Source organism: Syngnathus leptorhynchus, chromosome 14, assembly GCF_054491065.1.
Source record: "Syngnathus leptorhynchus isolate UIUO chromosome 14, UIUO_Slep, whole genome shotgun sequence".
In the NCBI taxonomy this organism is placed as follows: Eukaryota; Metazoa; Chordata; class Actinopteri; order Syngnathiformes; family Syngnathidae; genus Syngnathus; species Syngnathus leptorhynchus.
In genome coordinates, this window is record NC_141208.1 from 1,069,758 (window position 1) to 1,090,996 (window position 21,239).

Consider the following 21,239-nt stretch of genomic DNA (forward strand, 5'->3'; position numbering starts at 1 on the left):
AAGATAGAAGCCTTTTTTCCCTGGGCCAAACATCTCGCTGCCATCCCTCCTTTCCCCGTGTCCTCATTGCGTCTTTGGCTTTTATCTCCTTCCGCTTCTTGACGTCCGGCGGCCGCGCACAATCCACTACGCTCATTAAGCCTGGTCTTATCGGACTTGCGGCTCCCATCCTCCTTCGCCTCCCTTCTCTTGCCCTTCAAAGAAGCCCGTCCTCCCTCCCTCCCTCCCTTCGCTCTCTCGGGGGGAGCCATGTGGTCCTCGCCTTTCCCGCTCTTTTTTTCCCGCACCCTCCCTCGTCTTTTGTCCAAATGCCAAGACGCGCACCTCTGCCCCCGACTGGCAGGTTGCATGTGCAAAGGCGCCTTTTCACCAAGAAGTCTTTTGTTGGGTTGGGCTGGGCTGGGCTCCGTATCCTTCGGCAGGTGAATCCTGGTACGACTTGACTGGATTCCCACGACTCGTGGCACCCGATTCCACTTTTGAATAGCTCAGTCAAGCTCAGAGCGCCATTTCCCCTTCAGGCCCCTCCAGGAACATATCGAGTGATGTTTGTGTCCACCGATCGGTAAATGCGGTTGTCGGTGAGAATGTGAAATGTTGTGTCCTGTTCTGAAGCCCAACGAGGCGACTTGGTGAAACCCGGTTCGCTACAACAATGTTAGCAATGGAACGCTACGGGGGCGGATGCGCAGTCTTGGCCAAGTCTCGGTTGAAGGTGGTCTTCAAAGGTGCTCCCCCGTCCTCCCAAAACCAAACGGCGAGCCGAGCGGCCGATCGGTAGACGTCAAGCTCGGGGATGGCTGAGACTTGAATGTTCCTTTTGAAAATGATTGGGAATGCTTATAATCTTATTAAAAAGGCCTTCTTGTATGTCTTATGAGCCGTATTAGGAGCAATGTAACATTACTGCGTTTGAATTGACTGGAGCTTCATCTCAAGCTGTTGTTGTTTTTTTTTTTACAGTCTATTTAATTTAACGCTTGTTGTCGCTCTAATTGAACGTGTAATATGTTGTAAAAAGAACGTGAATAAAACATTTAAGCCCATCTTGTTTGCCTTCCTTAATGACACAGTCCAGGTAAGAATTCCCAAATTCTGAATTACATTAGCTTCAAGTGAGAAAAGTGCAAGGCTGAGCTGTGTTGTTTTACACAAGTTGGACTTGTGCGTCAACACGCAGACGTTTCTAATAAAGTGACTCATCTGCCCGCCGAATGTACACCAGTGCAGAAGAGGCAACAGAAGGCAAGAAGCCCAAAAAGTCACATTGGCAGCTAGTGTGAAAATATGGCAGGATCACCGGCGACATCTGTCCTGTGGGCCCGCCGGCGTATGCTCCCAATATGCTAACACTAATAGCAGATGAACCCGCCCACCTGACTTTGAATTTTTTTTTACCTTGCGGTAACCAGACGTATCCGTTTTGAAATGAGGTTAGGTTTTCATTTGCACTGCTTTTCATCAGCCCTCTTCAGCACCTCTTTAGAGGTGAGCTGAGGTGAGGGGGATCGGGGGCTTGCCTAGCTCGGGTTACCCCTGTGGGCGGGAAGGTCAGGGCGGGATATGTTATCAGGCCCCCCTAAAACGGCACGAGTGTTTGGGGTGGCGCTGCTCAAGTGGCGTCCTTCATTTTTGAAGCTGGCGGCTTGTGGACATCCAACATGGGCAAAGGGGTAAATTTCTTGTTTTTCTCCCTCATTCCTTTCTATTTGAAATCAATCCGACTCAGCTGTCAAATTGGTAACACACGCTGACCACATTTGGGTCCAAAATGTGAGCTGCTGCTGCTGCTGCTGCTGCTGCTGCTGTTATTTCGCCTCGACTAAACACTTTGGCATTTGGCTTGAAAATATTTCTTGCAATAAAACAAGATTTGACTGAAGAGGCCACTCAAACATTTCATTACCGCACATCAGTGCGCATCCCCAAAAAAATAGCTGTTCAATTTAAATCCTGCAGTTTTTGACTTTGTTAATGCTTCAAGTAGAAGATGTATCATGTAAAATCCCATTTTTTTGCTTTTCTATTGATTGGATTGTGTACTTGAAGTCTCCAAGATTGCAGTAAAATGTAATCTATCCCTGCAGAGATATTTTTATGATCTGTTTGGGGGCTATTTTTTACTCCGTTCAGTTTTCCCTGTTTTCTATGACGTATTTTTATCTATTACATCACATCCGTTAGGGCGGGGCTATCAAACAAGGTAATGAGCGCGGCCAAACGGTTTCGCTACTCCGCCATCTTTGTTATTTAGAGAGTATACATACTTTCTTTCGTTGATTGTTCCGTTACTTCAATCTATGGAGACGACGGACAACACAGTAAAGCGGTAAACTTGAGATGACACACAAATAATCGTGTTAAATGCATTCGTCAGCTTCTCGCTAGCGTTAGCTTACTTCGTAGCTTCTACTTCGTAGCTACGTACAGTCACAGTAGGCTTTTAATACAACTCTCAAATATTGAATGGAAAATTTAGAAATATTTGCTGACAAAAAGTCCCAAAGCATGATGATGATGATGATGACGAACCCATGTAGTGTAATTGCGTTGAAACTTTTCATACAGTTTGTGAGGCTCCGATTGGGTTGAATCTTTCATTGCAAAGTTGTCGTAAAGTTTGTGAGTTTTATTAAACTGTGCTCTGATTGGGTTAAATCTTTCATTGCAAAAATTCCACCCAATATTTAAGAAAAAACAAAGTTTGAAACGGATCCAAAACATCTGCGGCGATGATGGGCAGGTCCAATGATTGCTGGAGGCGGAGCCTGAACATTTTCAATGATTTCCCTTGTGCGCTTTCTGAGCTGCTTGTCTCAGAAAGGAAGATAAGACTTGAGTAAGCCTTTATCTGTCTTGCATCTAGGAAATTCCACACGACCGTGGCCTCATTTGGAAAGTATGGCGTGGAAAAGTCTTCATCCAGCATCTGCGCTCACATCGGATGGCTGCTTTCATGATAGAACTAGCTACCAAATTTCAAGTGGCCAAGTGAAGCTGCCTCCCCCCCCCCCAAAAAAAAGGGCCTCTTTCCCGGAAAATAAATCCCCCCCCCCAAAAGCTCCCAATTGCCTTGTTCTAACTTTATTTCCGACACACTTAACATCTCAGGATGAGATGAGCAAATATCCTTCCCGGCTTGATTTTGATTTGCATAATGACGCAATTGTGTTTTTATCGGTCGCCGTCGGGCCCCATTCCATTTAGCTTTATGGCGGGACAGGAGGGGGTAATCTTGTCGAACAATTGCTCTGCCAGACACCCTTTCGGGCTCGGCGCTGCCGCTTTGGCTCCGTTTGATTACTTTTCCCTCCGTGCCTGTTTTGGGTGGCTTCGGACGCCATGCGCTTGCAGAGAGAGAGAGAGACTGACAGCGGCAGGTGACTTCCGAGATGATTAGCATGCGCCGCAGGGGCAAAGTGTGAATGCGCACAAGATGCAAACGTAGAACCTAACTCATCTGTTCTTCAAATCCAGGAAATACCTATAAAAAAAACATATCTTATATTGCACAAAATGTACAGTTCATAAAAATTACAATGACTCTGCAAAAAATAATGCTATTTAATTTTAGAACTTGGTTTGAGAAAGATTATTTGAAACAAGCTGTGATTTGGTAAAAATCTCAACATATTGGACAGATACTAGACAATAATATTTGGTGAAAAAATAGCAAATGTCAATCTTATTTTTGAATACAACCGTTTTACTGGACTGATGATGTCATCTTGGTCCTTGCAGTGTGGCGCAAAGAAGAAGAAACGGGATTTAGATGAGCTGAAGAAGGAGGTGGCCTTGGTAAGCTTCTTGACATTCATCAATAGCATTAGCATTTGGTGTTTGAGTTGGATGGAATGCAAAACGTAGCAATCTATAAAATGGTAAATAACATTGATGACAGCGGCATATGCCGACAATGTTTTTTTATATTGCTTTGTGTAAGATGTCCACCAAATGGCTAAGTGTCTGGGCTAACAAAAGTAATGCTTGGACGAAAGGTGCTGAGTCCCGGTGTCAACGCTATGCGTACTAGTGGGATTAGATTTGAGCATTTTTAGTCGTATATCAGATGAGCCACTCTCAATGGGCGCCACACACCTTCTTGCTGGGGCTGCTTCGTACTCCGACGCTGAATCATTTTTGGGCTACCGGCAGCGTGAAGCGACTCTACGCCTGTGTCAGAAACGCCAGCGTGAAATGCAGCCTCACTTCTTCGCCGTCGGTCATCTTCTGAAGCGCCACTTGCCAGACGGAGCTTTTTGCCGCCGCCGATCCTGACAAGTGTTGCGCTCGGCTTTCGTCAGCCCGCCCTCGTCCTCGCTGGCTCTCTGTCAGCGTGATATTTGCTCGCCGTGTTCGGTATAGCAGACCTTAGGAATGATTCAGTGACTTTGGAAATTACGTGCAAAAAAAAAAAAAGGGCAAATCCCGAGAGTGACGTTGAAATATTGGCGTGATGTGTTTAACGATTGAATAACAACACAGCTAAATAAATAGACTTTTAAATATAACTGAATCAATGAAGCCATTAATGAAAGTGACTCATTAATAAATTTCAACTTTGAAATATTGTTTTCATTTCTGCAACCTGCTACTTTCTTTGCCCTTATTAATTATTAGTAAGTGATTAATTATGGAAGGATTTTTTTTAATGTAATGTTTTATTTATTTATTTAATGGAACGTTTGATTATTAAATGGTATTTTAAATTATTCACTGACTTTCACTGCACCGCCGGGCTGTATGAACACCGCCGGTAAAAGCTTTTTTTTTTTTTTTTTAATGCAGGACGACCACAAAATCTCAGCAGATGAGCTGTGCAAGCGATATGGATTGGACCTTGCCACGGTACGTACACAAAGACGTACAGTATGTCGAGTGTCCTTGCTCACCTTGGTGGCGTTACCCCTCAATCAGCCACACTTTTTTTTTTTTTTGCGGCTGAGAATTTCGTTTAAAAAAATGGTGGCAATGTTCCAGACAGCCAATTGATGTGTTGACACACCAAACCGCAAGCCAAGCGGTCGATGAGTTCTCACAAGGATCATGTGCAAATCAAAGTATGACACATGCCCACACGCACGCACACACAGTGTGACCAAGGCAAAGCTACATCTCGCGCCTGATTTGTATTGGGTGTCAAAATTAGGACAAAATGTTCAATAAAGTTACATGTGGCAGTTTTACAGTGCGGGCTGGCAAATGGGCAAGTGTGGGTGTGTGTGTGGGGGGGGAGTATTGATGTATGAATACCTGGCAGTTATACTGTCTTTAAATACATTTGAAAATGCTCCCAAAAAAATGGAGCAACGAAAGCCACTTTGATGCAAGGAGAGACACAGGCGTCGTTTCTTGAAGGCTCTTAAAGATACAAAATGCCGTAAGTCACGTCCAGATGCTCACTGCCTTTGCCACGGTCTTCTTGGTCCTCTTGACTCCCGCAGGGCCTCACCAACGCCAAGGCGGCCCAGGTTCTGGCCAGGGACGGGCCAAACGCTCTGACGCCACCGCCGACCACGCCCGAGTGGATCAAGTTCTGCCGCCAACTGTTCGGCGGCTTTTCCATTTTGCTGTGGATCGGCGCCATCCTCTGCTTCCTGGCCTACAGCATTCAGGTGGCCACCGAGGATGAGCCGCCCAACGACAACGTAAGCCTGTGCCGCATCCGCGCCGCGTGCACCTCACAACCACCCGACGCTGTCCGCTAGCAAACGTTTTGGACCGACCAGGAAAACAAATTCTCGCTTTACACTGGTTCGGAAAAGGAGCGTGGTTCACTAGGTCAAGGATGAGGTGGGTGTTTTTGCGCTCACTCCTTGGTGGTCCTGTAAGTTATAATGGAGCGTCAGTAACAGAATAATGGAAGCCATCCCCCCCCAGGGACCCAAGACAAGCGTTCCTTACTTGGCCGCATTAGTCCGCCTAAATACGCCAGCAAATGTAGCCGAGTAGCCATCCGTTGTGCCTTTTATGGCTGCCGGCCGGCCGGCCATTACGCAATCATTATTTAGCATTTAGAGGCGTTGCATAATGGAGGGCGTCGCACGGGGGGGGGGGGGGGGGGGTGGCGTGCGCGGCGCCGATAACATTAATCTCCCCCTTCCGATTGCCATCTCGCCACGTTGTGCGGGCAACTCGTGTTCCGCCGCACACTTCAAAGCCGGCAGCTCTGTCACTTTCCATGCATGCATAAAGCACCGTCCAGGAACAGCCACGCTAGCTCTTAGCAACCATTAGCGCTAACAAGACATGTGGGCCATAAACACGCCAATGACGGACACTTTGAGAAATCCAAATACGCAAAGCAAATATTATGCTGGAGAGTTAGACAAAAAGAAACAATTTTCATTCCAATTTATAGGGCAAATTTGTCTTGGAAGTTGCGGTACACTGATTCACTCTTTTCCTCTTTGACGTTTGCGACTTTTATCAAATGCCCCCTCGTGAGCGCGGCGAAGTAAAAGAGACATTCGGCGGAAGCGCCGGCGGTAAGCCGAAGCGACGAGGCATTTTGCGAGGTAACAAATGTCTTTCTCGCTCCGCTGGATTTGTACACGCCCGCCGAGTGTGTCGTCGCTGTTGGATAAACGTGCAAAAAAGAGGCAAACTTTTCAAGAGGGATTTGATGTTCCGGGACGCTGGCTTCGTGAAGGCGGCGGCAGCTGGCTGCCAAAGATGCTCGCTGAAAATATGAGAGAGGCTTCATGAAAAAGAATCGGCGTCCGGCCAGAGTGTCTCTTCTCGGACTCCGTCGTCCAAATGGACTGGAATAGAACATGAGGACTCGCTTGCTTGAAAATCTCTTTTCATCAAAGTCTAGATTGAAGCAAGCGTTGGAAGTCCCTCAAAAAGTGGCCATTTTCCTGCATGCGGGTCGTGACGGCTGTCATGTCACCGCTGCGAGATTTCAAGGCGGATCAAATGAAAAAACAATCGACACGCCGTCAAAGTTTTGCACGAGACAGAAAGGAGCCGAACGATGCCGTGTCCATGTCTACTGTTTGCAGCTGTACCTGGGCGTGGTGCTGGCCGCCGTGGTCATCATCACTGGCTGTTTCTCGTACTACCAAGAGGCCAAGAGCTCGCGGATCATGGACTCCTTCAAAAAGATGGTGCCTCAGGTGAGCGGCGCCGAGTTCTTCCATCCAGAGAAAGACTCCTCGCCCGACTGCCGTGTCTTTGGCCGCAGCAAGCCGTGGTCATCCGCGAGGGGCAAAAGATGCAGATTGACGCCGAGTTGGTGGTGCAGGGAGATCTGGTGGAGATCAAAGGCGGCGATCGCATCCCGGCCGACCTGCGGGTTGTCTCCGCCAGCGGATGTAAGGTGAGGACGCACGCGCCGAGCGGGCTGAGATTTGACGCCGGCAAAAAAAGGAAACAACATTCTAGGTCATCCTCTACAGTAGTTGGCGCTATACTGAATCACCATCTTTCACAAAGGCTTCTTTTTGTTGTCATTGTGTTCAATGACATTTTATGGATCCAAAGTACTCAAGGTATCGGCGGTGATCACTCAAGGCGCTGGCCTTCCATCTGAAAACAAGTGCAATCAAATATCCCTTATAAGTTCATTGACTATAGTCTATACAAAAATATGATAAACATCCTCACAAAAAGGGACTCTGTCGAATTTGCCTCACAAAACCAAACCATACATCTTTCTTTCTGTGTCGCAATTTATTGTTGTGACTCTCTCTTTAATAATTGTCACATTTTATCAACCAAACTATTTGTAAACAACCTCATTATCATCATTACTGCTGAGTTATTTGATGCCATTTTTTATTTGAAACGCTTGACGACCTTAAATGATGACAAATTACAGCTTTTTTTTTTTTTTTTTGACCTGACAAGTGCGTTACCATACGTCTCCTTCCAAAGGTGGACAACTCGTCTCTGACCGGCGAGTCGGAGCCCCAGACTCGCTCTCCCGACTTTACACAGGACAACCCCCTGGAGACCCGCAACATCTGCTTCTTCTCCACCAACTGCGTGGAGGGTCAGTAGGCCACATCTGCTCGCTCTCACTAGCCACACTTTGCTTTGACTTTATCGGGCAGCGGGGGCTTCTTTTTCTCACATCTACACCCAGATTAGACATTTAAAGGTTTCGCTTGTTAGAAAGCTCATGTGGGCGGTGTCGATCCAGGCGCAGCCCGCGGCGTGGCGATCGCCACCGGGGACCGCACGGTGATGGGCCGCATCGCCACGCTGGCGTCGGAGCTGGAGGTGCGGCGCACGCCCATCAACATCGAGATCGAGCACTTCATCCACATCATCACGGGCGTGGCCGTCTTCCTGGGAGTCAGCTTCTTCGTGCTTTCCTTCATCCTGGGCTACAGCTGGCTGGAGGCCGTCATCTTCCTCATCGGCATCATCGTGGCCAACGTGCCCGAAGGTCTCTTGGCCACCGTCACCGTGAGTATATCATGTACCTGAAGAGACAAATGGATTTGTCTGAATTGCGGAGGTTTCTTCATAGAGTCGCAGTGGATGCAAATGAGCCCCCTGCTGCTTCACCAAGTCCAAACACACAATGTGTGTGAATTTCAATGACTCGCACGAACGCGCTTTGATGCATCACGCCGCCGTGTCCAACGTGCGCGTCGGTCATATACAGTATTTATGTCCCAGATGGCCCTCAAACACATCTTGCTCCACCGCTCCTCTTCATCATCTATGGCTTTCATCTGGCTCTTTCTCCTCCCAGGTGTGCCTGACCCTGACGGCCAAGCGCATGGCCAAGAAGAACTGCCTGGTGAAGAACCTGGAGGCCGTGGAGACGCTGGGCTCCACCTCCACCATCTGCTCGGACAAGACGGGCACGCTGACGCAGAACCGCATGACCGTCGCGCACATGTGGTTCGACAACCAGATCCACGAGGCCGACACCACCGAGGACCAGAGCGGTGGGTAGGAGTGGGGGGGGGGGGGGGGGGGGAGGAGTGCGAAACCACCTGCCGAAATTCATCTGTTCAGCGTTCACTCACGGGCTGCTGCAGTGGACGCCGTCGCGTCGATTAATTGAACTGCAGCAGCAGAAGCAGCAGCAGCAGCAGAGGGGGGCGCTTGGTTTACGCCGCCTTCCCAGCGCTCCTTGAGTAACATTGGGTGTTTGAAGCATAACAATAAGATGGCTAACCTGGTGAGAGCCACACGCGTTGAAGTAGTATTTTGGTCAATTGTCACGGTTTCGGATAGCTGTTAGCATCTGCTCTTTTGAAATCAGGTTCACAAAAATCCATTGATTGATGGATTGGAAATAGGCCTACTGGTAGTAGCTATCTTACTCAAAGCCATGATTCATCTTGGCCATCTTGTTAGCAAGACAGTATTTGATCAATTCTGATTCAAAAGCCTAGTCATATTTAGTTGGATGTAAAAAGGAAGGCGACTCATTGTTATGAAAGCAGCGGCACACTCGTCAATCCATCTGCCTCTGAATTCAGCAAACTGGTGGCGTGAAGTGAAAAATGAATGCAGAGGGTACCCGCGCTGAAGTGAAGGTCATTTTCACAGCGCTTGCTTCAGAGAAATCATCATACAAAAGATTTAAATGGAAAAATCCCAGTGGAAAAAAGTTCTTGTTACTGACCTGCAGTCAGTCCTCGTGTGCTATTGTGTGGGACGTGGCAGCTAGCCGCTAGCATACATATTGCATGACTCCATCATCACAACAACAACAACAACAACAACAGAATTTCACACTGCTCCCACCGCTGCTCTACTTGCAGGTTCGTGTTTTGACAAGAGTTCTGCGACGTGGGTGGCGTTGTCCCGCGTGGCTGCCCTGTGTAACCGGGCCGACTTCAGAGCGGGACAGGAGCGAGTCCCCATCTTGATGGTGCGCAAAAAGTTGCCATTCACAAGTTTCAGTAGGAATATTGAAGTTTTTTTTCTTTATGTGTGTCATTTGACCCATTCTAGTTTGATTTGTAACGTACGCAAATAAGCACAAATGTTAAACCTTGCACCGCTAGAGCAGGAGATGTACTTTACAGTTCCTCTTAGCACTTGTCCACACTGACCCAAGAGGAATCACCCAAATGATGGCAGGCTATCCTTTGCCTTTTTGCTCGGTGCCAAATTTAAAACGGCAACGCAAAGTTGTCATCTCAGTCTTCGACTAGAATTGCTTTGCGTTAAACTTTTTCGCCCCCGCTCATGAATCTCTCCGAGCTCCACAGGTGTCTGCAGCCAATTAAAAGTGCATAAAAAGCGTCAGTACTTTCACGCTCTAATGCAGAGTGTCAGCAGGGAGCAGACAAGCCTTCACAGAACTCTATTATTAGGATCTAAATAGCACTTTAATGGAGCCGCCGCCAGAGTGGACTTGAATTGATTGACATAATGCTGTATAAAAACAGCCTCCTCAATAACGTGTCATTACATTTTAGAAGTACCTTTACATAATTGGCTACGCGGACCATGTATGAATTTCAATTAGTCATTCTGCGGAGTTCGGGAAATGGACGACCCCTAAAGTGTTTCTGGAGATGACCTGCTCCGTTTCCTCGTCCCGTCACCTTATCAAGGGTCCGAGGATATTTTTTTGCATTGAATTGGCCCCTTAGGAACACATTTTTCAATACACAAATATGCAAAAAATCGTTACTGTGAAAATATTTACGTGCCTCGTAAGAAAATCCCAAAAGTTATTTTCAACTAAAATACAGCAAGCAAAATCCATCAATCAATGACTCAGGTTGCTATATATTGGCATGCTAACTGGTAGCATGTTGGATGGGCCTACCATAACTGCAGCATGCTAGCTGCTAGCATTGTTTGCTACCACGCTTGATTTTCGAATTGATTTATTTTTTGCACATTACGATTATGTCATTCTCGATTCATGTTGTCGGAAAAGTGCAAGAACAACAAGGCTACAATTGTGGGCGATGCAGATGTGGCTCGCTCAGCTCTACGTTGCATTATTAATGAGCGGCATAATGTGAGTGAACAATACTCTCTGGGGTGCAACTTTAATCAATTAAAGAACACCCGCAGGCAGGCAAAAGCTTCAGCTGCACCGTGACAAAGACAAGCCTCCTTTCGAGCTGAATCGCTAACGTGCGCTTCTGTGTTTCCTGCAGCGGGAGACGACGGGAGACGCATCCGAGTCGGCGCTGCTTAAGTGCATCGAGCTGTGTTGCGGCAGCGTTCCCAAGATGCGAAGCCTCAACGCCAAAGTGGCCGAGATCCCCTTCAACTCCACCAACAAGTACCAGGTATTTGGGGGCAAAAATGAACACATGAAAGAAGGTTTCGGGGAATTAAGAAAAAAAAAATACAATTAAGAATGCCCCTTCCAATTATTATTACCCTGGTTAAAAAATACCTGATGACAGAGAAAGGTATGATGTTAGATTTTGAAAAACTGCCCCAGCAAGCACAAAGAGGGCCTCTTCCTGTCCAGCGTTGGTGTCATGGTAAGATGGCAAATTTAAAACACCAACTAAGAGAAGCTCCAGGCCCAAGTAATCGACCTAAGCCGATCAGCCGCGAGGTCCCGCCCACTCGCTTTGATTAACTTTAATGGATGTCATTATTTCACGGTGCTATTTCCCTCCCGGTGGGGGCTAGGGTGGGGGTGCTTCAAGTAAAATGCGTGTCAAAGTAAATATTTAACATTGAAATCATTCATTTGATTGATGTTTATTTCATTTTGTCGCATGCCGCAGCACCGCAGGAGGACAACGGTGATTTATTGATGCCCTCTAACTGGATCTCGCTGCTCTCCGCCCCGCCCCCACCCCTCCGTCTCTCTCCTCTCTTAAAGCTCTCCATCCATAAAGCAGAGGACAATCCTTCCGGTCATATTCTGGTCATGAAGGGAGCGCCGGAGAGAATCCTGGACAGGTTGTTGCATCAATAATGGATCAATGGCAGACTCGCCTCGACACGTAGCGGTGCGCAAAAAGACTGCAAAGCTGCCCTGCGTTTGCTCTCGCAAACGGCCAGCGAGGAGGGCAAGCGCTTACGGCCCAGACCGCGCGCGCCCTGCCCGGCCCTGCCCTGCCCGGCCCGGCCCGGCCGGACCATGCCTGACCATCAATTTCAGACAAACACTACAGTCAAACACTGTCAAACTACTCACTGCATATACCAATAAGTGCATTTGCATATGAATGTTTGCTTGTTTGGCCGGCCGATTACCAATCACAAATCCAATTGACTGATTTGAATCGTTTTTTTCTCATTTGAGGATTTCTTGGAGATTGTGGAAAAGACAGAAATACAAATGTCTTCAATATATAATTGGCTCCACCTTCAAATACGTATCCTGAATTCAGAAACACTCTCGGAATTGACTTAAGCGGCCAAAAAGCAGCCAGCAAAACTCCAGATTTGCTGACAGTCTATATTTCACTGTCTCATTAGCAAATGGGTTCTTCATTTCCCCCCAGGTGCAGCACCATCATGATCCACGGCCAGGAGCAGCCCATGGACGACGACTGGCGAGATGCCTTCCAGAACGCCTACATGGACCTGGGCGGGCTCGGGGAGCGAGTGCTCGGTGAGTCGTGTTTTTGTTAGCCGCCGGGGAGGAGATAGATAGCGTCGAGGGGGGGGGGGGCGCCCATTATCTTTTATCTTCTCCTCGGCTAAGAGCCAAATGTCCCTCGTAAGAAGTGCGCCGTGTTTATCGCTGCACTTTATCCAAATGAGAAGGCTCGCCGCTTGGACCCGGCCAAACGCTGAGGAGACACAAAATGTTGGCGACGCCTTTACAGCGGCTGCAGACGTTCCTCAACTGCAACGTAAATCTATTATATGAAGACTTCAAGGCTACGGCGGACGCACGCCGCCGTTGATTAGTAGCGCAAGAAGTCACACTTTGGATGCAAAATATCGCAATCAATCCCAAAGCCTCAATATTTCTTGAGTACAATTTTGGGGGGGTATCGAACCCTTTTTAAAATGACAACTATTATTTAATAATATAATGGAAAAAAATATATCTATCTAAATATACACATACATATAATTTAATGTCACTCTGGGCAACATCCATTCGTCAAGCCATCCATGATCTGTTTTTAATTTTGGCTATTCACCTGTCTTGTGGGATTTGTTTTTGCAGGCTTCTGCCACCGGAACCTGCCGGCGTCTCAGTTCCCCCGAGAGTTCGCCTTCGACTGCGACGAGGTGAACTTCCCCACCGAGCAGCTCTGCTTCCTGGGCCTCATCTCCATGATTGATCCGCCGCGTGCCGCCGTGCCCGACGCCGTGGGTAAATGCCGCTCGGCTGGCATCAAGGTAATTGTTTTTGTCTTCCGTAGAGGCGAAAGCCGTTTCCCACCGCGTCATTTAAATACTGATGAGAAGCACGATCGGGTCCCCAAAGGCTCCTCGGAAACTTCCGTCCGTGTCGTCTATCTACATATCATATCCATATAGACGTGTTTGTAGGGCGGCGTGCAAATAAGCGGGCGGGCGGGCAGGCGGATGACGCGTGCTGCATTTAAAGCTCAAGCGTAGAAGATTTGCTGCCCAGGTGGAAGGCTTGTTGGCGCAAATGAAAGTGAGCCTTTGGTCTGCTAATATGCGTGCGTGCGTGCGTGTGTTCTACTTTGGGGAGTATGGCGTTAGCACAAACATTTTTCACCAAAGCGCCAACGTTCGCGGAATGATGCCGGAACGATGCCGTGCGCTCAGGTGATCATGGTCACCGGCGACCACCCCATCACGGCCAAGGCCATCGCCAAGGGTGTGGGCATCATCTCGGAGGGCAACGAGACAGCGGAGGACATCGCCGAGCGCCTGGGCATCCCGCTGGGTCAGGTCAACCCCAGGTAGCTGGGTTTCAACTTTCTTTCTGCATTTGCCGTGCCTGAGGAGGATGATCACGGCCGGCCCTCTCTGCCACACAGGGAGGCCAAGGCCTGCGTGGTCCACGGTTCGGACCTGAAGCACATGAGCGCCGAGTACCTGGACGACCTACTGAAGAATCACACCGAGATTGTGTTTGCCCGCACTTCGCCGCAGCAGAAGCTCATCATCGTGGAGGGATGCCAGAGACAGGTGAGGGAAACGTGTCTTATGTTGAGGGTCTTGTCTTTGTTTCAGGTCCCAATATGTGATTGTGTGCATGCGTGTGTCTGTGAGTATGGACGCGTGTATACACGTGTTCTTGTCCTAAATCAGAACTTTTTAGGTTAAGAGTCCCACAAGGAAGAGCTGTTTGCCTTTCGTCCATCTGTTGCTATGTTTTGTTTTTCTTGTGTGTTTCTGTCCATGTTCATTCATTGGGAATATGTCTATTTTCCGTGGCCATCCGCATAGAAGGACACAAGATATTCATGAGGATCACGAGTGCATGCTAAGGAGCCTGAATGTTGTCGTCTTAGGAAAGCATGTGGCTGCATACCAATGTGGCCGGCCGCTCAATGCGTGTGGAATGAGAGTCTGTTTTGAATGTCCAAACTGGCCATTGCTGCTGAAAAAAAGCTTTGTGTGTGTGTGTGTGTGTGTTTATTATTTCAGGTCCTATTGTGAGTAGGCAGCGATGAATAGCCGGTTGAGGATACGTAATTGTGTTGACGCGCTATATTTTAATCTATGCCTGTGGCGTCTGTGGGTGAGCACACTTGAGGTCAAGCTCCAATTTCCCTCCGGACTTCCTCTCACTGTGCCCGCCGAATGATTACGACTCAATTCCATTGCTCGTTTAATCTCCCCGGAGACTGTCTCCAAAAGACGTTATTAAGAGGAAAGTGCGTGGGGCTTAAATCACGCCACTTATCTCACTCTTCTTGACACCTCCCACATCCGGGGGCACCCAGGGGGCCATCGTGGCCGTGACGGGTGATGGCGTCAACGACTCGCCGGCCCTGAAGAAGGCCGACATCGGCGTCGCCATGGGGATCGCCGGCTCAGACGTTTCCAAGCAGGCGGCCGACATGATCCTGCTTGATGACAACTTTGCCTCCATCGTTACCGGCGTGGAGGAGGGTAAGTGAGCGAAGGGCTGGAGCAAGTCACTCGTGGAAAATACTCGATTCATAATAATAATGATGATGATAATAATATGAAACGTGTCGTAAACATGAAACGGCGTAACTCCAGTAATTGATATGAAAGCATTGCTAGTAATCACGGACCTGACCCGATCAGCATCTTCACACGGTTGTCGTTTTTTCCACCAAACTGGTCGACGTAGCGCTCACTTTCAACAAGTTTGCCCTCGGGGCTCGACAGATGGGCTATGCCAAATCGCAAAGCATTTTAGCCTACGCCGCCACGTGTGGGCGGAGCCTTCGACACCAGTTTGAGCAATCGACACGAAGGTTTTGCGTGGGCTTTCGTCTTTCAAAAACACGTGCGTGCGGGCGCGCGTGCGCGTAAAAGTAGCCAGCGGACACTCGGCGCGATTTTTCCTCAAGTCACAATCGCCAAACGCTTCTTGGTATATCAAAAAAGATCCCAGATGGCTCGGGGGTGTCTTGCATGAGCACCGAGCTTGCATATTTATGATCAGGCCTCGCTCGCGCACACAGAGGGGACTTTATGCAAACAACAATCTAAAGCGCTCTGAAAGGCGAAGGGGGCCGCCGGAGACTGGCGTTTCATCTAAAGCGGCGCTAGCCGTGCCTAATAAAGTCCCTCCCTGGCGCTGAAGGCAGACGCCTTTTCAATTGACTTCAAGTTCGGAACGCCGGGAAAAAGAAAAGCCCGTCTCCATGACGAGGATCGTTGACGCCTCGCTCGTTTTCTGTCCGTAGGACGGCTGATCTTCGACAACCTGAAGAAATCCATCGCGTACACGCTGACCAGCAACATCCCTGAGATCTCGCCCTTCCTGCTCTTCATCATCGCCAGCGTTCCCCTTCCGCTGGGAACCGTCACCATCCTCTGCATCGACTTGGGCACGGACATGGTGAGTGGCGGCCGTCAAACGGGCAAGCCCTGAAGAGCGGGCCGGGCCGGGCCGGGCCAGGCCGGGCCCTCTTTTCATGGCCAATCGTCAACATGGCCGCTTCACAACAATATGGCTGACTTGCTTTTTTTTCAATTCAAGCGTGAGTTCTTGATATCTTTCCGCTTCCACGTTTATCACGTGCAAATCGTTTGCGCTTGTACTGGCGAACGGAATCAAACGTAAACTAAGAAACACCAGTCAAGTCTTTCACTTCTTGACGTCTCTTCTCTTTTGTCGGTGACGGCTTACGGCCCGCAGACGAGCGACGTGTCGACAGTCTCTGGCGACAGAGGAAGTGAAACCCTTTCAACCTGAGCGCTGAGTGTCGAGCGCCGCTTTTGTTCCCGTTGTCGCTAATGGAGGTCGCCGCAGAGACCGCCGCTAATCCGTCCCGCTGACAGACAGTATTTGTTCTTTTTCTCCGGCAGAACATACAGAAGAAACAATGGCGGCTGAGACGATTCCTCCGATTCCCACTTTAGCGGTTGTTCCTCCGCACGCGTGAGAAAAAAAAAAAAAAAAAGTTGTGGCAGATTTTTAGGAGTTTGTCAGCATGTCGCCGTTCAACTCTGCGGCGAGCTGTTGTCAGTGACACCTTCTGAGGTTATTCTTAGCCTTTACTGGCAAAATGCTCATCAAAGTGCGGACGGCGGCTCACACTTGGATTGAAGAAAAAAAAATTGAGCGCCAAATCTGCTATCAAATCAGCGTGCGTCCACGTTGTGCTTTTTGGAAGGTGACGGCTCGAACCGCAGGTGCCGTCGAACCCGCGACATCCGCTCGATTGCTTTTCCGACACGCAATGCAAATTTCCAATGAAATGTACGAGCGGTCGTAGATGTGTGACCCCTCCGCCCGCAGGTTCCCGCCATCTCATTGGCCTACGAGACAGCGGAGAGCGACATTATGAAACGGCAGCCCAGGAACCCCAAAACGGACAAGCTGGTCAACGAGCGACTCATCAGTATGGCTTACGGCCAGATCGGTGCGTACCGGCGAGTGTGGAAAATGCGCCCGCCTACCCGACGTCAACACGGGGATGGCTCAATGCAGCGCTGCCTATCCATCCAATCCCAAAGAATCAAACAGGGCACACATGGATCTTGTGTGTTGCAGCAAATTGAGCGTAGCCAATGTGAGCGCGCGCATCTCCCGGGCTGCCTTTCATGTCTCCTCTAGCTCGAAATGCAGTCGACGGCACGGGGACAAAATCAAAAGGCTGGCAACGTTTCACAAGCCTCTCCAAATGGGTCAAAAGAAGGCAGGGCGCCACCGGACGCCGCCAACGATACGAGCCGACGATATCCCGTCGCCTCTTTGAGCGCCGGCGACGTCAAAACATTGAAGATTGATAACGGAACGGGGCATCCCGGAGTGGACTCTGCGGGAGGTTCCTAAACAGCATGTCCACCACGGTAGCCTGGCTTGAAATTAAAAGCGCTTATTGGCTTTTTGTGGCCGCTTCCCAAGATCAACCGATCGTTTCTTACCATTTTGATTTAGGAGAGGCTGAATAGGCTAAATAGGATACAAACTGAAGATGAAAGCGGCGAGAAAAAAGTGAAGGCGTCAGACGTAGCATCTTTGTCGCACCGCTGACCGATGACGTTCCATTCTCGACACTCTGTGAAGATTCAAAATGGGTTAAGTGGAATCAGTTGATTACATTTTGCTCATTTCAATTATTCCCCCCGCTTTTCATCAGTGCAATGCCTCCGGAACTTTTTTTTTTTTTTAAATGAGCAGAATTTCTATTAGTGCTCACTCTCTCAGCGTCTGGCTGGCGCCGGCGCCGGCGCTGGCTCCGGCGGTTTCCCTCTCAAATCAGTTTGCTGAAGAGCGTCTGCCAAATGATGACATGAAAATGCATCATTGCACACTCTGATGAGGCTGACGAGCCCAAGCTCGGCTCACTTCATTGGCCGCACCTGAAAAATCCCACGCTAGCGTTCTTGGATGTTTTGACTGTGTCTGGCACAACCACATTGCCTCATAGGTGTACAAATTTGCTCTCGTCTAAAGTGTGTTTTTCAAAAAATATCAACATCGAGTATTTTTGGGGGCGGGCGCCATTTCTTCACAACTTGAGTTCTGTCTCTTTGTGTGTCACCCACCAGGTATGATTCAGGCTCTGGCCGGCTTTTTCACCTACTTTGTCATCTTGGCTGAGAATGGCTTCCCGCCGATGACGCTGCTTGGCATCCGCATCAACTGGGATGACCGCATGGTCAACGACTTGGAGGACTTTTATGGGCAGCAGTGGGTGAGGACTCTTCTCGCGTACGTACGCACGCGCGCGCCACCGCATTAGTAAGAGCCGTCGGCCTTCCTCAGACGTACGAGCAGAGGAAGATTGTGGAGTTCACGTGCCACACGGCCTTCTTCACCAGCATTGTGGTGGTGCAATGGGCTGACCTCATCATCTGCAAGACCAGGAGGAACTCGCTCTTCCAGCAGGGCATGAGGTGAGCTCTAAGCTCAAGCTCAGGTTGGAAAATCAGACAAATCTTGGTCTAATTCACGACCAAAGATAAAGCCTCGGCAGAGACAGAATGGATTCATTGATGTTGGCGTTGCGATGATCCGTCCGTCCACAGGAACAGGATCTTGATCTTCGGCCTGTTCATTGAGACGGTCCTGGCGGCGTTCCTCTCTTACTGCCCCGGAATGGACGTGGCCCTGCGCATGTACCCGCTCAGGCAGGCCACCCGTTTGAATACAAGCGCCGTTTTGCCCTTGTCATTGTTGACTTGAATTCCTCCTCCGCTTCCCCAGGATCGGCTGGTGGTTCTGCGCCTTCCCGTACAGTCTTCTGATCTTTGTCTACGACGAAGTTCGGAAATTAATTCTGCGGAGGAGCCCCGGAGGTAAGTGCGCTTATTAGCCAGAGAGCCAGATGAAATGCTTTCCCGGCCGGCCTCTTTGTCTTGTTCATAAAGCAGCCCGAGAGTAAATTGCATCGGACTCGCGTGTCGAGAGCCGTGAGTGGCAATTTTCCCGCCAGAGCGACTTTGCGGCGTCTCTCATCTGGGCTCAGCCTTGTGATTTTGATCAAAATAAACATCTTGGCGTATCCAGAGACATTAGCAAGCAATCAGACGACCCTCCTGAAATTGCCTGGCTTTTGTTTTTTGAATCCAGCCCCTGAAGCCACCTTCCCATGACAATGTGAAATTTGGTAGGCATATCTTAGAAATCCAATCCTGAAAAGTCTTACATGATGGTTTGGAGCAGTCATTTTAGGGTCATTTCAAGGGCGCCTTGTCTTATTTCCTTTTCTAGTTGGGTCTATCATGAGGAGAAGTTTCAAAGACACGTGAAACGGACATTTTGAAACGGATGTTTTAGGCTCATTTCTAGTGCTCTGTCACTTGCTAGACATTTTGTCCTATGCTACTTCAACAGAAGAGAACATAACATTTCATAGCAAAGTGTATCATGACTAGATCCTCAAAGGAGGTCTTTCATTTTGCTTCCAAGCAGGACATTTTGAACAGCAAACGACAACGCCGCAGCGTCCCAACGTGGACTTCATTTGTGCGTGTTTATCAAGATGAAACTCCCAAGTTTGCACGTCGAGTACCGTTTTGTCTGTAATCACACGCGCGAGACAAACAGTCATCAATTCAAATGCTGCGGAAGCCTCAGCGTTGCACGCGGGGAAGAATTATTCAGCACTCAGACACCTCAGTTCCCGGCGCCGGGGCGACCTGAGGTCTCCTCATGAATAAAATATGGCCTTCATAATAACTCTGGAGTGACAATATTCGAGTCAATATCAATACAAAGCGAAAATGCCGGCCATCCGTGTTGATAGGGAAAAAAAAATGCAAATGGTACAATTTGCATGGCTATAAAAATAAAAGACTGAAAGGGCGAGCCGGCTGATGTCGTTACTGACAAGTACTTCTCAGAGAGTAAATGCAAAAATAGCTTGTGCCACTAATAATCATTGACGAGGCCCCGTTGAGTTATAGCTAACTGCACTCGACTCAAAACAGCGGAAATCTGGTTTTGGGAGGACGCTTTATTGTCGTAAAATGGACGCTTTTTTTTAGCAGCTGTCTTATCATTGTACTCTTAAAATGTAAAGACACAGAAAGTCAGCCGTTTTGGGCTCATTTGAGGCTTTCTAGTTCAAAACCCGCCTTATCTCACTTCTACGAGGAACAGTTCCAAACCAAGCGTTGAGCACGGCTGGCGGCTTTGAAGCCATCTGATTGTTATTGTGGGAAATTCAAAAAAGAAATCCTGCAATGAGTCGACCGACGCTTGCCTGCCGGCCGTGTTTACGTTCTAATCCGGCCCCGCCGCAGGAAACAGATTACGCTTGTCAACGGCGCGGGGAGCAAAATAACGAGAGAGGAAATTACGCGGCGCCCGATGAAGAGTTACGAAGACTGTGAACAATGGATCAAAATTTGCCGGGACGATGACGGCACGGGTCACAATAACAATTGATGGTGACAGTTAATCTTCTCTGTTAATGCGCGTGTCACGGCCGGCTGATCGGCGCGTCTGGAGAGTTACGAGCCGATTCATTTGCAGAAACAAAAAGCGCCGTCAGTGAATACCAAAGAGGATATGAAGGCTTTTTTTTTGTTTTTTTTTTGCTTTGCTTTTGTTTTGACGCTGCCACCTCTGTGTTTCTTGTCTTGCAGGCTGGGTGGAGCAGGAGACTTACTATTAGCATTCACACGATGTCAGCGTCCAAGTCCAAGAGTGAGTGAGTGAGTGAGTGAGTGAGTGAGTGAGTGAGTGAGTGAGTGAGTGAGTGAGTGAGTGAGTGAGTGAGTGAGTTTGTCTGTCTGAAGCAGTATTTGCATGGACCAGATGACAAAGATAATTAGCCTGAAATGATCAGTTTGTTTGTCCGTCTGAAGCAGTATTTGCATGGATCAGATAACAAATATAATTAGCCTGAAATGATCAGATGCTGATAATCGCCACTGAATTTAGGCTTTTGAGTGTTTGTACCCAAACAAAATAGGACACTGGGATTCGTCAATGTATCATGTATCATCTGCTTGGCTGGGGATTGGTTGCCAAATAAAACAAATGACACAAAACCCATTCTTTTGAAGTATAAATATACATTACAAAAAAAAATGGGACACTGGGATTCGTCAATATATCAGGTTCTGCTTGGCTGGGGATTGGTTGCCAAATAAAACAAATGACACAAAACCCAACTCATTTTTTTGAAGTATAATTATGCATTGTTCAGTGGGATTTAGGAAATGAAGAAATAAGTGCGAGAAAAGCATCATTGAATATTTTTGTAAAACAAAATTGGTTTCCTTTTCTACTTTCTATT

The 21,239-nt window shown here is 48.4% G+C and overlaps 1 protein-coding gene across 1 annotated transcript; it reads left to right on the top strand.

Annotated features, from left to right (window-relative positions):
- Positions 1-664: 664 nt before the first annotated feature.
- Positions 665-21,142, top strand: atp1a2a (ATPase Na+/K+ transporting subunit alpha 2a). Its single transcript, XM_085930271.1, has 25 exons — positions 665-777; positions 2,185-2,203; positions 3,742-3,798; positions 4,789-4,848; positions 5,445-5,648; positions 7,008-7,121; positions 7,190-7,324; positions 7,882-7,999; positions 8,150-8,418; positions 8,711-8,909; positions 9,735-9,844; positions 11,094-11,228; positions 11,780-11,859; positions 12,408-12,517; positions 13,085-13,260; positions 13,660-13,796; positions 13,875-14,025; positions 14,787-14,955; positions 15,726-15,880; positions 16,784-16,907; positions 18,040-18,185; positions 18,257-18,387; positions 18,520-18,621; positions 18,698-18,789; positions 20,584-21,142. Exons 1-25 carry the CDS (start codon positions 665-667, stop codon positions 20,610-20,612), a joined length of 3,135 nt encoding a protein of 1,044 aa, XP_085786397.1. The 3' UTR covers positions 20,613-21,142.
- Positions 21,143-21,239: the final 97 nt, after the last annotated feature.

Excerpts from the sequence above, each read along its gene's own strand:
- atp1a2a (XM_085930271.1), top strand. The coding sequence starts at position 665 with ATGGAACGCTACGGGGGCGGATGCGCAGTCTTGGCCAAGTCTCGGTTG. Across the intron at positions 5,649-7,007 it reads ATGAGCCGCCCAACGACAAC|CTGTACCTGGGCGTGGTGCT; the intron begins GTAAGCCTGTGC and ends TACTGTTTGCAG. Across the intron at positions 11,860-12,407 it reads CCGGAGAGAATCCTGGACAG|GTGCAGCACCATCATGATCC; the intron begins GTTGTTGCATCA and ends ATTTCCCCCCAG.